General features: G+C 42.8%; 1 protein-coding gene across 1 annotated transcript in view; it reads left to right on the forward strand.

Annotated features, from left to right (window-relative positions):
• The first annotated feature begins 13,121 nt into the window (after positions 1 to 13,121).
• The window catches only part of SH3BP5 (SH3 domain binding protein 5), a 51,796-nt gene continuing 49,282 nt past the window's right edge, over positions 13,122 to 15,635 (forward strand). Inside the window, exon 1 of the mRNA XM_083874666.1 lies at positions 13,122 to 13,575. Within this exon, the coding sequence (XP_083730792.1) occupies positions 13,495 to 13,575 (81 nt within the window). The 5' untranslated portion in view covers positions 13,122 to 13,494. The remainder of the gene's footprint in view (positions 13,576 to 15,635) is intronic.

Consider the following 15,635-nt stretch of genomic DNA (forward strand, 5'->3'; position numbering starts at 1 on the left):
AAGCAAAAAAGATAAAAGCAACTGTCTTTTGAACTTCTCAATTATTTTTTATTGCTTGTACATCTGTGGGTAAGATAGCTGTGAGACTATTTTAATGCATCTTTTGGAAGGAAGGTCAGTTGTAAACCTGAAGTTTTCTTTCTTGCTTACATTTATTTTTCCCCTTCAGGGGGTACAGGTGTTCCTTTGCTGTCTCTGTACCTGCTCATACTGCAATCTTCCATGGCAGTGCTTGGGGCCGGGGCAGCAGCAGCAGCCAGGCTGTGGGTCAGGCTGTGACAAGCACACAAGGACGTACCTGGCAGATACCAGGCACCATTTGTTCTCCACCTCTGCTTTGAAACAGGCAGTGGCATGGGTCTTGCCAGCTTCCCTTCACTTGGACCATGTGGATTTATGAAAATAGCAATTTAAAGTGCCTGGCTGAAAATGATAATTTAGTAGAGAAGTATTTCAGTGTTCTTACTGCATTATGCCAATGTAAAGAATTCTGGCAGTTCTAATAATAACCTTTCTTTACATAGCTTAACAAAACCCTCTAGTCTTTCTTTTCTGCTTTTTTTTTTCCCAGGCAGTTCCTAATTATAAACTATGTAATGCAATTTTCAAGAGAAACTGTTTCAATTTTTCTACTGACTAGAAGAATCAATGCTCTTTATTGTGAGACCAGACTCTAAATATGTAACTCCTGAAAGGTTAAAGTTTATTTCTTACACGAAAAAGTGAATTCAGATCAAGAGTCCAAATTTCAGAGTTTTCTTTATCCTAAGTTTTAAGATCAGGATTGTGGAGAAGTAGGAGGATTATTAAGTAACAACATTTCAGAGGAGACTTTTGAATTCCGAATTTGGCATTCATTGGCACTGTCCAAATTCATAAATTTTTTCTTATTTTGAGCCATTTATTTATTTATTTTGTAGTTGAATTACCATAATATTAGGAAACACATTAGTCACACATCTGTTATCAGAGTGGTTCTATCAAAGTCTGATTATAGTAATTTTTAAAATCAGAGCCTGTAAGTGAAGTCTGTAGTATCTGTTTTCATCTGGATAAAAAGCAGCACTCTTTTTTGAAGAGAAATTGATCTGACTGCACACTTGGATACCAATTAGGAAGAAATTCTCACTGCAAAAGCACAAGAAAGAGTGGGCGGAAGGTTGTACATCTCTTTAAAAGGAAACTGTAATGGTACCCTTTTTTACAGTCATGTTAAACTTGCTGTTTGAATCAGAGAATATGTGAAGAGAGATGTCTGAACACAGGCTTTTGGGTGTGGGGAAGGTGCACCAGAAAACAAGCCATAATTGATGAAAGGGTGCTCTGCTCTGCCCCAATAGTGAGATACTGTTAAATGTTAACACAATGCATTTGTTACAGGTGAAGGTGTGATATGCAGAGGTTTTGTACCCATTTAAGTATTTTTGGTAGAGAGCCTGTTTCCTTCTAGAACAGCTGCAGCTACTGTAACCCTGTGTAAAAGATATCATTAGCTTAAAAGGAACTTAGAATGATGCTGTTGCTTTGTCTATGGGTATAAAGTTGGATCCATCTTGCCCATCCTGCACAAGACTTAGGTATTTGAGTCTCAGGTGTGCTCTGCTGTGCTGCCTTCATCTCCAGCCTTGTGTGTGACTGCAGTGGAGGAGAGGTCAGTGTTATGGTGCAGCTGTGTTAGGTTTTGGAGCCAAGGGATCTCTTGCTAGAAGGTGATTTCTCTCTCATTAACCTCATACCATGGCCTTTCCTCCATCTTGCACTTGGGAGTCAACTTTGTGCCTTGCCATGTGATGAAACTGGTGAAGCCCTGTTGCTTCAGCACAGATGGGAAAGGTGCCCATGGGCTCAGACAGATCAGCCTTAATGTGTGGGTGGCTTGGAAGCAGTTGTCTGTGGGCATACTCCTGTCCTTGGGGAAATACAGGGGTATTCAAGCTAACTTTATCCTTTCTCTAGGTTTTGTTGTTTTGGTTTTTTTTTTTGTCTGTACAAAGACAGTTGTACTTCATTACATGATGATTTTTGCATGTATGCAAGTCATGACTTAACCCCTTGCTTCTGTATCATAAAATTGTCCCTTGCTGCTGACAAGACAATGCGCAAGTCTTCTTTGCCATAAGTGACCTGAAGGAGGTTGCTCTGCATCCTCACTCTGTGGGGCTCTTCCAGCTTCTGTTTCCCCAGCTCTGGCATGTTGGACTGGCTCTTCTGCTAGGAAAGAGGTACAGCCCCCTTGAACTGAGGGGAGCTCTACTAACCTGTACAAATGGTAGATATGATCCATTATTGTTAGTGTTCCCAGATGGCAAAATGTGTCCAGATGCTGTTACTGTAGGCAGGGAAGAAGAAGCCATAGTTTTGTCCTTAATCTGTATCTTTGTAATGCTATGGAGGGGGGAAAAGGTGAAGAAACATCTTGCCTCCTCTCACTTCTGCTCGTATTTACTCATGGATGTAACAAGCTGTCATTTTCTAGTTTGTGTGAAAAGTGACACTTATTTCCCTTCCCCCCTTTGCAACCTTGCCAATGTATTTGCTGCATGCAGATATAGATTTGTGTTCATTTCCCTAGCAGATGTCACAGTGATTCAGTGCAAAATCTGCTTGGGGACATGATGATAATTGAACTGTCCTCCAGGAAGGAGAGATGAACACGTGGATATTTTCTGCTTTTGATATAATAGTAGAGCTTTATATTTCAGATCCTTAATTCAGAGCTTTAATTTTCCGTTTTTTCCCAGCAGGCTGGGTGACATGTACTGATGTCCAAGATGATGTTTGAACTGTGCCTTACCTAAACTGTTTAAGAACTGACTTTATACACAATGCCATTGTGAAGTGACAGTTGTTTGATATTTAGATGCAAGAAATCATCTGTCAGTGGAATGTAAATACTACTGTTACTTAAAGTTTAATTAAGTGCTGGCTCCTGGTATTCAAAATTTACTGAGAACACTTATCCTTTCTTTCACTTTTGCATCCAATTTACATGTAAAAATAATTCACTGCCGAGGAAGTGGCTCAAGAAGGTTTGGTGTTCTTGTTATGACAACCCAGGGGCACCACTTCCCTCTTCAGAGAGTACAAGTTGATTATGTAGCTGCAGCAAAATAATACAGGAGCCAAATTAAAAAAGAGTAAAAAGCAGTAACTGCCTGCTCACATTGCTGCTGCTATGCAATTGTTTGATAGCTGTATAATTTATGTGTGTGGCTGTGATATGCAATTTCCAGTTTGTGTGCATGCTTGGTGCCTGTATATTCTTTCAGGAGTTCCCGACTGCCTGCTATTTTCTGTTGTTAGGAGTAGATGTTTACATGCAGTGCATCTCCAGCTGGCTCTTGACCAAGCCTTCTCAGAGCTCTTGGAAATACCCCTCCTTTAATAAAATTAATGTCAGTGGAGATTGCCATCTTCAACCATTTTGATGTCCTTGGCACAAAGGAAATGCTGTTTCCTCCCTCTGGAGGATTAGACAGCATTAAAGCTGCTCCATCTGTGAAGAATAACACACTGCTGGGTGGCTGCTTTTTCTCCCCTTCCCCCCTGAAAGAGTTACTGCTCCAAAGGGGTGCCTGCAAGAGGAGAGCTGTACTGCAGACTGCCTGACATCTGCTTTGTTCCTTTTGCTCTGCAAAATGTCTGCACCTGAAAATCAGTTCCATCTCCTGCTGTTTGGAGAGGGTGTTCCTGTGCTGGTATCTCACTGCTCATCCCAGCACTGTGCAATGGCAGTGGCAATACTGAGTCTGCCCCTGCTGTTATACTGGGGTGCCCTCCCACTCCTCTTTGCTGGGACTGGGGAGCAGTGTGGATACCAAACTACATTCGAGCAGCTTTTGTCCCTGTGACTCAGCATTTCTTTTGCATTATTGACAGGTTTCCCAATCTGCTTGGGAAATCTGACAGAAGCCTTCTGGGTCTGCAGGGTGTTGAGCACACCAAACCTTCTTGTGGCCGAGGAGGCAGATCCCTCTCCTTTCTGGTAGATTGGCTGTTGAGAGATTGATATGCCAAACATCTTCTCAGCTTATTTTGCAACGTGTGTATCCTTCTCCAAACAAGGGCTGGATGATCCTCACACACCCATCAAACGCAAATCCCTTCAACTACTTCCCTCCACGTCGATTTCCTAATTCCATTTGCTGAAATGGTCCTGACAGCAAATCACCTAGGCAGCTTTTCCTTTTCAAGATCTGAACACCTTTTTCACAATAAGTAATGTGAAAAACTTAGAGAAATGAAGGTACCCTTTTTTTTTTTTTTGACATACGAAATCATATTTTGGACATATAAAAATTCCACTGTCCTACCCAGAATCTCCCCCAGGTATTCAGCATACCTGCCACTTCCAGGGAATTCAGATACTTTGCATCACAGGAGATTTGCTTGTGCCTTGATGGCTCGACAGAAGTGTGGGCACAGGGGTGTACAGTGTGGCTTCTAGTGTGAACAACTCACTTGAAAGGAGTTACCCTGTGGGAGGGTAGGAAATAAAAGCGTGAGAGGAAATTGGAGGAAAAGCCAAGGAGCTGAAAAGGAGGCTCAGGGGTCACATTTTAGATCAGAGGAACAGAGTCTCCAGTGTGGAGTGATTTGTGTTCATCTGCATCTTAATAAAGGACAATCTGTCAGGCTCAACATGATCCTATTGGGCAGGATTTTCTAAAGGGCTGAAGCGTGTTCCCTTATCTTTTCCTGCTGTTGTGGAACTTGCTCCTTAGATATGTAGTGGCTGTTACATCTAGGAAATATACCTGCAATTCGAACTGGAAAAGTGCTGTTCTGATACAGTCACTGGAACAGAAAAAAGGAATTGTCATCTTACCTTCTTGTGTCAATTGAACAAGGAAAACAAAAGAATGAGTGCCCTTTTAGACAAAAGGGAGTACTTTTTTAATCCAGCTACCTGCACAAAGTGAATCCCACTCTGAAGGTCTAGAGGGCATTTGAAAAAAAAAATAATTTCTGACCGCTGGGGCAGTTGCAGGGACTTTCAAAGTAAAATATTTCATTTCTGTCCCTATGACCTCTTATTCACTGAGATTGCAAAACTGCCCTCATATTGGAGAGACTTCAGTGGAGAGGAATTTGCAGCTAGGGTTGAATATGTTTCTTGTGGCAAAAGAGACTGCTCTGCTCTGGGGAAATCAACATATTCCAAATGGTACTGCAAAAGTTTTTCAGTCTCCTCAACAGATGAGCAAACTCAACACCAAAGTGGGAGCTGAAATGATGAAGCTCATTCATTTTGACAAATGGTGGTGTTGAACCACAGCTAATAGCAACTGCTATGTAACAGTTTACACATGAAAGAAGGGAAAAAGAGAAATGAAGGATAAAGACAAAATAAGGAAGGAGGAAAACAATGGGCTAAATGATACTTGCCGTGGTAAAAAGAAGAGGGAGATATTGAGGCTGGGGAACAAACAAGGCTGAGCTTGATGAGGGAGGTGAGGATAAGTAGAGATGACAGACTTGAGGAGTGGAGAGCACAGGTGAGATCTGCATTGCAATCCAAAGTGTTTATTAAGCTCTAGGAGATGTGAGGCATTTGGTCAGATACTGCTGCAGCATGTTTGTGCCAGGGAGGCTTCCAAACCTGCCCTGTGTGACTGACTTTGTTTTCACAGCCTTGGTGCTACTGCTGCAGGCTGCTCTTGGGCACCAAGATGGAAATGCAGGGATGTGGCTCTGCAGCAGCATGTTCCTGCAGGTTATTGCATGGGAGAAGGCAGGAGAGGGATCACTGTTAATCACTTCTTCTCCTGACATATAAAGTTGAGTGCTAAAACAGACTCTGCTTTACTCCTACACACAATGTGCTCAATCATTCCATTTTTAATGTAACAGGAAGCACTGAAAAGTATGATTCTCTCAGGGAAGAAAATCTAGCTATTAATGCTGGGAGAGGGAAAAAAGGGGCTTTGAACACAGGAAGCATTTCACTTTTACAAATCTAAGACAGATATTTTTAATTCAAGTATTTTAAAGGTTTGACTTTCCTATATATATATATATATGGAAGGCCACACTTGAAGTGTGGACACTTATGATCTTTCAGACATCAAATTCAGATTTGTTAAACTGACAATTTTTTTCTGTACCAAGATACTTCATAGGTTCATATTCTCTGCCACAAGGTAAAATACGCTATAACCAGCCCGGAAAGGAGACTAAAGAGGAGGGTATAAAAAAAAAATTCCTATTTTTCCTGTCATTGTTTATAGGCAGTCAAATGTGGTTAGGAAGCAAATAGACAGTGCAAAGGCCTTTCGTAATATCTTGCTAATGAGACTTGGCTGTGGAAGGGCCTGTCCCCATCTCCAGGCTCCCCAGCTGTCTCCCTCTTGGCTGCCAGGCTGCCTTCACAACTCAGAGACAGGAGTTCCCCTTTGGTTGCCCATCCCAGTCTTTCTTTTTCTCTCTATATAGACCATGATTCTGCCTTTTCTCTTTGCACTTGAGCTGTTCATGATGATAATGAGATCCCAAATCTTCCTGTAGCTACCTGGTCTACTCAACCTTGTTTGGAAGCTGATTTTGACTAGGTATTTGTTTCCCTCATCCTCTGGGCCATGCTTTTACTTGAAATATCTATGCTGTTTCCCTCTATTAATCAATTTGCACTCATAAGAAATGGGATTTGTGCTGGAAACCAAAGGGAAAGGTTCTCCAGATAGCTGATGCTTGAAGGAATGCTCTGAGATCTCTGACAGAAGCTCAAGGTTTTAATGTTGTGTGTTCAGCAGCTTAAAATAGGGTATGAGTGAATTTCCTGCCTGATAACAAGATTAGTAAGAAGCAAAGTCTGTGGTCGGAGAGCCTTCATCAGTCACCTGGTTGCCTTTGCACAGAGCTGTGCTCCAGCCCGCACACAGCAGGTACCTTTGCACCATAGATGACTCACTGCAGGGAGTGGGTGTCACAAAGCATCTGTCAGGAGCATTGCCTGGGACCAGGAGGCACTTGGAGACCCTTTCCTGGTGAGCTGGAATGTACCAAGTGCGTAGAGTAGCCATGCTACGGGAGGGAAGGGTTGTGGAAATTGCCAGCCTTAAGCAACCCTTCATTGGTCTCTCACAGAAAAGTGCACCAGACACATGAATACCCTGAACTAGACCCACAGGAACTTCACTACCTGAAGTTTCCTGTTTGTCCTTACTTTTTCATAGGGACTCCTGCCTTCGTCTGTCACTTTTGCATTTGGTATTATGAGCAGCATGGGCTGATGGCAAGGAACCTCTGAATGTTCATTTATCAGTGAGAAATCTAGTGATACAGTTAAATAGCCCCAAATATGGAACCAATCTGAATATTAAGCACACTACTGAAAAAATGAGATGTATTCTGGCATGTGGCTGGCATTATCTGAGAGTCAGAGGTGGTTCTTTAAATAAATGCTTTAAATGTGGTTTGCATACATGCCTAAGTATAAAGAATAAAAGATGAGGTTGGGTGTTTTTGTACTGAATAGCAATGATGTATCCACACCGCTGCAAAGCCTGAGTGAATTGTCAGGCTGGGTAGAGGAGAATGGCACTTGCATCTCATTTTGGCTCTCACGAGCCAATACCTCTTGTCTAAGGCCTCATTTTGAGTACAGTCTAGCACCTTTGCATTTGATCCTGCTGCCATTGAAACTGATGTGAGGCTGCTTATCAGAGAAAGCAGATAGCAGGACTGGGAACCTAGGAGGATATATTCAACTTAAAAGGGTGCAGTATAGGGTTTTTCCCTGATCAAGTATGAAGCACTGTAAAAGGGATCTTCCTTATCATTCAGCAGCAGATCTGAGGACAAGCTCATGTTACTCTGTTATTTTCTAAATCTGCAAAAGCAGCACACTCTGCATTTTGGCCAGAGGAGCAGCAGGACTGCTGCAAGTGTAGTGTCATTGCATGGATGGTTTTTTCCAGTGGGAAATTCCACCACCAGCAGCCTTGCCAAAAGACAGCTTGGAGGAGGAGAAAATTTCCTGTGATGATGGTGGTTCTTTCCCAATGAAATAAAAACAAGCAGGGAAATCCATCAAGCTGTTAGTCATGCATTTTTTACACTTATATATAGCATAGTGCATGTGAGTGTGTCTATATGTGTATACAAAAAAACCCTATATTGCACTCACACTCTCTATATGAAGCATCATCAATTTCAGCTACTAAGAAAACTAGCTCATGATATGATGGGAGATAAATGTATATGCAATGGAAAATGGCCCAGCAGATAATTTTGCTAATAATCTTTGTATTTACTTTTTATGGAAGATACTAAGATTAGTGTGGCTTGAAAATAGATTGTACTTCTTTAAAATGAGCCTCCTTTCTTTGTAGCCCTGTGAAGCCTGGAGGTTATTTTTAATTTTAAATAGTGCTTGTTAAAGAGAAGTGAAATCAAAGGGTATTTTGGAATGTAGCCTTTTCTTTAAATACATCCCTTGTAGGTGGGGAAATCTAAAAGTTTTTTGTACCACAGATGCTCAAGCTCCATTAATATGTCTTTGTGTGCAAGTTCATAAGGCAATACCATCTTACAAACTGGTGTAGGAGAGATAATTGATTTTTAGTGCTTTCTAAAATGCAGAGCACAAACATGCCACAACCATTGTGAGTATGGAAGCGTGAAAATTTGCTTGAGAAATAAGCCAGGGGAAGTATTGATTCTGACCACTTTGTGTTTGACACCCTGTATATGCGTCCAAGAAATTTACAATCTTCAGTAAATTCTGTGCATATCTTCCATAAAAATTTTGTGTTTAGCCTCCTATAAAAGATTAAGAGATATGTGATTTGTTCTTAGCCTCCTATAAAAGATGATAGAGACCCAGATCTTCACATGTACTATGACTATAGGTGAGATCCCACTTAATGCTTAAAAATGTTTCCAACACGTGCAGTAGACTTTTGAAAACCAGGAAAGTATACAGGATTTGAACACTGACAGAGCAATGTTTTTGCTGCAGCTTGGAATATAAAGATGGTGGCTCTGTGTTTAAATGAGGTATTCCCGTAGTTAAACTAATTTCTGGTTTAACATTGCAGAAGTTAGTGTAGTAAACTGGGTTTTCAGAGTTAATTCAGCTAAGAAGCTACATGGTAGATTTTATGCTCATAAATGTATTTTGGGGACTGTGTTTATTACTCCTTGGAATTGGACTGTTTATACTTCTGGGTTTGTTTATTGGTAAATTACTTAAAACCAAATTGCAACAGCACTTCAACATTTGAAGCCAATTGGAAGCTAGCCTCTAGCACCATCATCAATGGAAGCAGAAGAAATTTTCAGAGCAAAACTGTTTCTCCAGTCCCCTTGAGGAGAGGAGCAGTATTCTGTAAGCAAGGCTCTGTCTCTTAGGCTGTTTTCTCCTTGAACATTTCTATGAGCTGAAATGTGTCTTCAGTAATCAAATGTGCATTAATTAGTCCTGAACTCTGCTTAGTTTGCTATCAGTGTTCAAAAAGAGAAGATACATGTTTATGAGGAAGGAAATGCAATTTTTGATTTGTATTTTAGGCTCTTGCCTCTAGTGCTGGGACAGAAGCAAGCATGAGCAGATATTTGAATGTAAGATGAGATTTGGGCAAAACCCAATTCTTCCTTAAAATCCATTCAGAATCTACCATTACCAAATATATGTAAAATTACACTATCCATTCCCTTTGAATTTTATCCCTAAATTAACTATAGTCATTAGGATGTTTCCTCAGGCAATTCTTCACTGATGCATACTTCTTCCCAGCCAATTTTATTTAAAATGCAACTTCTAGTTCCCCAATGGCTATTCAGCAATGTAATACTGAATCTACAAACCATCATCTTCCAGAATGAGGAAGAGAATTCTTCTCTGTATTCCTTCCTCACAGTAGAGACATTTCAATCTTTCCCTTGCCAAATCTTTGCCTTGCCTGTACACTGAGAATTTCTGTGGGACCAGATAATGTGATTATGTAGCAACTTCCCCCAAAAGTAGAGCTGTAGCAGTCCTCTCAGCCAGAACATCACCCTTGTCTAGGGATTTCTGTGCACCAGGGCATGATGTTAATGATAAGGCTTGTACCCTAAATGCCTGCTGTCATGCCACAAGACAGAGGTGTTGCTGAGTACACTTAAATTGGTTGCTGAAGCAGCCTGGATTGTGGCTTTTCCTGTACCAGAACCTCTCTTTGTGCTTTTTAGTTGAGCTGTACCCTCTTCAGCATAGCTCATGTTAAGTTGCAGCCCAGCCTGACAGGTCTGGACTAATTCTCTGCTGTGGCCACTCTGGAAACCCATTAGTGAAAGAGCAAGCGGTTTCTTCCTGCCTTGACTTCAGAGTGCTTTGTTCAAATATTGAATACTTGGGACTGGGGTTTTGAAATATTGATACAGGAGAAAGTACAGACTGTCTCAGTCAGGCCTCGTGCAAGCTTTGCTCAGACGCCCTGGCGCGCGTAGGGCCTGCGGGGGAAGCGAGAAGGTCAGCGTGACTGGCGTTCTGGGTGTGGGGTGGGGCTGGGGAGCAGTCTGGCCTTTAACAGGGATTTGTGTAGGAGGGATTTGCTGGGATGACATCACTCATGATTTGGCAAAAGTAATACTCAAATGCCATCCACCGCAGTTCACTTCTTGCACATTATTGACCTGAGTAGAGCATAGAATCATGGAATGTTTTGGGCTGGAAGGGACCTGAAAGATCATCCAGCTCCATCCCACTGCCATGGGCAACAATATCTTCCATTAGACCAGGGTGCACCAAGCCCCATCCAACCTGGCCTTGAACACTGCCAGGGATGGGGTATCTGTAACTTCTCTCAGCAACCTGTGCCAGTGCCTCACTACCCTCACAATAAAGAACTTAATCTTATATGCCATTCTGGAGGGGTGTCACCAGAGTGGATCAGAGTGGGAGAATCACCACCCTCAGTCTGCTGTTAATGCTTTTCTTGATGCAGCCCAGGATGTGGTTGTCTTTCCAGGCTGCAAGCACACATTCCTGGGTCATGGTGAGCTTCTTGTCAACCAACACTCTCAAGTCCTTCTCTTCAGGGCTGCTCTCAGTACATTCTCCACACAGCCTGTATTTGTGCTTGGGATGCCCCAACCCAAGTGCAGCAGCTTGCACTTGGCCTTGTTGAACTTCAAGAGGTTGGCCCAGACCCACTTCTCATACCTGTCAAGGTCTCTCTGGATGCCGTCCCTTCCCTCCAACCTGTCAATCACACCACACAGCTCGGTGTCACCAACAAACCCATGGAGAGTGTGCTCATGTGTGAGGCCTGCCTATGTGACACACAGGTTTGTTCCTTGGGTATTTCTCGGGTCCTGCTGCCCTTTGCATGGGACAGCAGTTTCAGCAAAAACCATTCCATGGTGAAGAGAAGAAAATGAACATGTAAATAATAGCCTTGAGTCTTTTATTGATCTTCGTGTGTACTGAATAGTCTCCCTTTCCCTGTTCTGTCAAATCTTTTCCTTCAGGCCACTTTTCTGTTAATGCTTTAGTGATGTCTGCAGTAATGACAGATGTGCATTCTTCACTGATTTTGTTACATGTAGATCTTCCCAACATATTGGTTTGATATAAAATGATCTCAGTGGCCTCAGGGCTCTATGAGAGATTTCAGACTAATGGGAAAAGGGGCTTGTGTTTCCACACCATCTCTTGCTCAGTCCTAAGCTCTGCAAGCAGCTCTCCCAACTTTCTAAATCCACTGTGCAACTGAGGAGAGAGACAGCTTGCTCTGCCTCGATGGTAGCAGATTGATGAGTTTGGCTGGAGGTTTTCGAGCTGCAACAATCACGGGGATTGTCACAGTAGTAAAGGAAGAACAGGGTCCTTTGTGCAAACATAACAAATCCCTTTGGGAGAGCATGTGTATGCAGGAGCACTTCTGTACTCCAAGCAGCGGGCAGTGCTTTTTGTGACATCGCCATGGGTCAGGCTGTGTAGGTTTTGGAGGAACATGGCATAACTGCAGTAAATATTTTACATACTCTTGTTTTTTAGAAATCAAAGTGGTAACACCAGGACTGGCCACATTAAGTCTTCCACATGCAGCTTCGTGTTTTCTTTGCTGTTTTAGGATGATGGGAATGTTGGACATTTGACCACTACAGTCTTGGCATGAGCTACAGCACTCTGGGGAAGAGAAACACCAAGGCCCTGGGAACCTCTGGCTGGTGTACACATTGGATTCCCTTAATGGACAGCAGTAAGAGTAAACACTTGACTTTGGCTTATTTGGGTTTTGGTTTGTTTTTATTCCGCCCCCTGCCCTTTACATGATTTCTTCTGCTGTGAGCAGTGAAGATGTTGCAAACAACCCATCTGCGTTTTTGCAACACCTCCTCTGTTCCTTGATTATTTTAGTTTGTTGGTGTCACTTTGCATGTTTATACTATTTTGAAATGTTTATGTCACTCTCTTCCCATATTTTGGGGTTTTTTCCCTCGGTTGCTTTATAGCATTTGGAAGAGCTTGAATGCTTTTCTTCTGCCTCCTTTTTAAATCTTAGTTACCTTAGAAATGTTAATTTTTATCTTCTTATTTTCTGTCCCTTTTATTTTGTATCGTATAAAGAGATATGAGATTTTTTTCCACCTGCAGTCCCACAAAGGAAGCTTCTTTCTTCACCACATCTAAACTTTCCATTTTTATTACCTTTTGAGGAATTTTCTAACAAAAAAAATGGGGTTAAAGTAATAGTGATACTTTAAAGGTGAAAATATATTCCCCATCTGTTGAAAATTACTTGTTATCCACCCCAGTGATTAGGGAGACACTAATCTGAAGTGCTCTGCCAGACATGGGCCATGCACGTACATAATTCTTGTACAAAGTTCTTTTTTACTGACAACAAAAGGCCGTGTCTTCAGTATGTCTTTTTCTGCTGCATGCAGTAGGTACAATAGTTACCCACTCAGCTGCCACACACTAGAAATCTGGGTTTCATTTGAATTTTCAAGGTTGTTGAAAGCGCCTTTCGTATTTTTCTCTTCTACCCTTTTATTTTTCTTTTCTCTCCGTAGGAATGTCAGCCTCCAGCAGAGCCTGAAAAAGAGGAAAGAAAAAAAGAAGGGGCGGGGGGGGATAAATTAAAAAAGCCAGCACGGTGTCCTTAGCGTTTCCCTGCACCTGGAAGAACTGCTCATCCTGTGTGCTCCACGCAGCTCCGAGGGGGACGCGGGAATAAGGGAAGAAGCACGACAGAAAAAACGGGGCGTGGGGGAAGGCTTTAAAAAAAAAAAAAAAAAAAAAAAAAAAAAAAAAAAAAAAAAGAGAGAGAGAGAGAGAGAGAAAAGAAAGGAACCCCCGCGATTTCGCGCTGTTTCTCTCCCTGCGCCGCGAAGGCACAAAGAGACGGGGGCGCTGCGGGGAGGGAGTGAGGGAGGGGAGGGTTCCCCCGGAGGCGGGGCCGGGCGGAGGCCGGGCCGGGAGCCGGGAGCCGGGAGCCGGGAGCGGGGGGGCGGGAGGTGCCGGGCCGGGAGGTGCCGGCAGGAGCAGCGGGAGCCGCCATGGAGCCGGGGGGCCGCCGGGGCCGCCCCGCCGAGGAGCCGCCGCGCCCCGAGGACGAGGAGGTGGACCCCCGCATCCAGGTGAGGGCCTGCCTGCCCAGGGGCGGCTGCGTGCTTTGAGCTGCTTTTAATACGTGTGTTACGGCTGTATGCGATAATGGTTGGCCTTTATTTCAGTGCTTTTGCTGCGTGTGTGCATACATACATACATACATACGTATATATATGTGTGTCTATACAGAGACGCGCATATAGATATGTATGTATGTTTATTTATTTATTTACTTATTTATTTTCCCCCGGGTCCCCCAGCCTTTGTTACCCCGGGCATCGCTCCGCTCCGGGCTCTGCTGGCCGTCCCTCCTCCTCCTCCTCCTCCTCCTCTTCCTCCTGCTGCTGCTGAAATCCCCCCACCCCTCCCCTTTTTTTAGTTTTGACCATGACAGCGTGACCTTGCTCCTGGAGCCGCTGCTCAGAAATTCATAAATGCAGGAAAAGTAGATTAAAAAAAAACCCCATTTCATTATTTTTTATTATTTTTGAAAAAGGAGCTTGGGTGGAATGTGGTGCTTCCTCTCAGTGAATGCCTTCTGCAATGCTTTTTATTCTTGCGTGGTGTCTGAACAAAGCTTTTCTCCCCAAAATCGTATCTCGACCAAGAGAAACTTGAGGCACGCTGTGGTCCCTGAAATGAAATGTATTTTTAGGTCTCTGCAGATTTATGGCTTTTGCCTCCAGCATTGCTGGGGCTGTTTGTCATGAATGAACATAACATGTGTGTGCATTGCTGAGAGGATCCTTGGCACAGGTCCCTGCTCGCTGTAATTGTCATTCTTCTCTCCATCGTGAGCATTGCGTTTTCCAGGGCTGTGCAGAGCAGTTGCAAAATCCTCAAAACATGGTCACACAGAGCGAGGCCCTCAGCCAAAATCTGGCCTGGTACTGCCCTGGTTTTAAGAGGCTGAGCCTGGTTGGTGTCTATTGATCTAATTTTGGCTTTAGGTTCTTCAGCTCGCAACACGTTTCCACGTATAGGATTTGTGAATTGTTGGCAAAACAATTGTTTTTGTTAAGTTTTCTGTTTGGTTTGAAAAACAGGCTGCTGTGTCTGCTTCCGTGAGAGCCATCAGGTTTTCAGCCTTACAGTAAGGGACAATTAGGTAATTTTTGGATGAGTGTTCGTTTCAGACAACATGGATAAGCAAATAGGTGTTTTCCAAATCCTAGGAGTAGGAAATGAAATCTGACCGCTGGGGATAAGAGAGCTAAACTGTTGTAATTAATTCCTTTCTGGTTGTAACCAGAGTCCTTCTTGTAGTCTAGTGGGAAACTGCTCAAGTGACAATCAATTTACAACGTTCGGTTTGTACAGCAAAACATTTCCAAGGTGTATTGTGTTACACTGGTTGACAATTAAATAACGTTTAAATTGGAGAACACTCCTGTTAAAAATCTTATAAGCTCACTTGAAGGAACATGTTGCTCAGATAAAGCAAGCTATCAGATCTCCTCCCGAGGGTTGCTTTTTATGGTAAGAAAGTCAGTAAGAATGAGCTTTATTTTTACAGTAGCTTCATTCATGCCAACACCACCTCTACCACATATTTATTCAGGGGATTGTTAACACCTTTGTTTCTGCTGTTGAGGGATCAGAATGTTGGCAGGAAGGCACATTATGTAAACATAACTGTATGTCCCATTGACTGGTTGTGTTATGAAATGGTTTGCCAAAATCCAAAATAAAATGCCTCTCGTGCGGCAAGATGTGTTTCTTATCAGTTCTGTCCTTTCAGTGCGTTTCTCCTGTGAAAGCACAAACTTTATGCTGATCTTTCTGGGTGGGTGTGTCTCCCCAGTACCTCTCTGAAACTGACTGTATTGGTTAATGAGCTTACTGTGCCTTGTGTTTATTTGTAATAGTGAAGAAGTAGCCAGAATACGAAATGTGTTACCTTAACGTAAAACTATAGAGCTTCTCTGATTATTGTTTAAGTAGCAAAGCAGAAGACCGGTGGTGAAGTTAAGTTAAACATCTCAAGGTTTCCTCTTTTCACTAAATGCATTAGCCAAAGCCCTTGTGAGCTTTCAGTGGGGATGCTGAATGAGCCTTCTCAGACATGTTTTTTTCCCTGATTTCTTAC

The sequence above is a fragment of the Zosterops lateralis genome (assembly GCF_965231275.1).
Source record: "Zosterops lateralis genome assembly, chromosome: 1".
NCBI lineage: Eukaryota > Metazoa > Chordata > Aves > Passeriformes > Zosteropidae > Zosterops > Zosterops lateralis.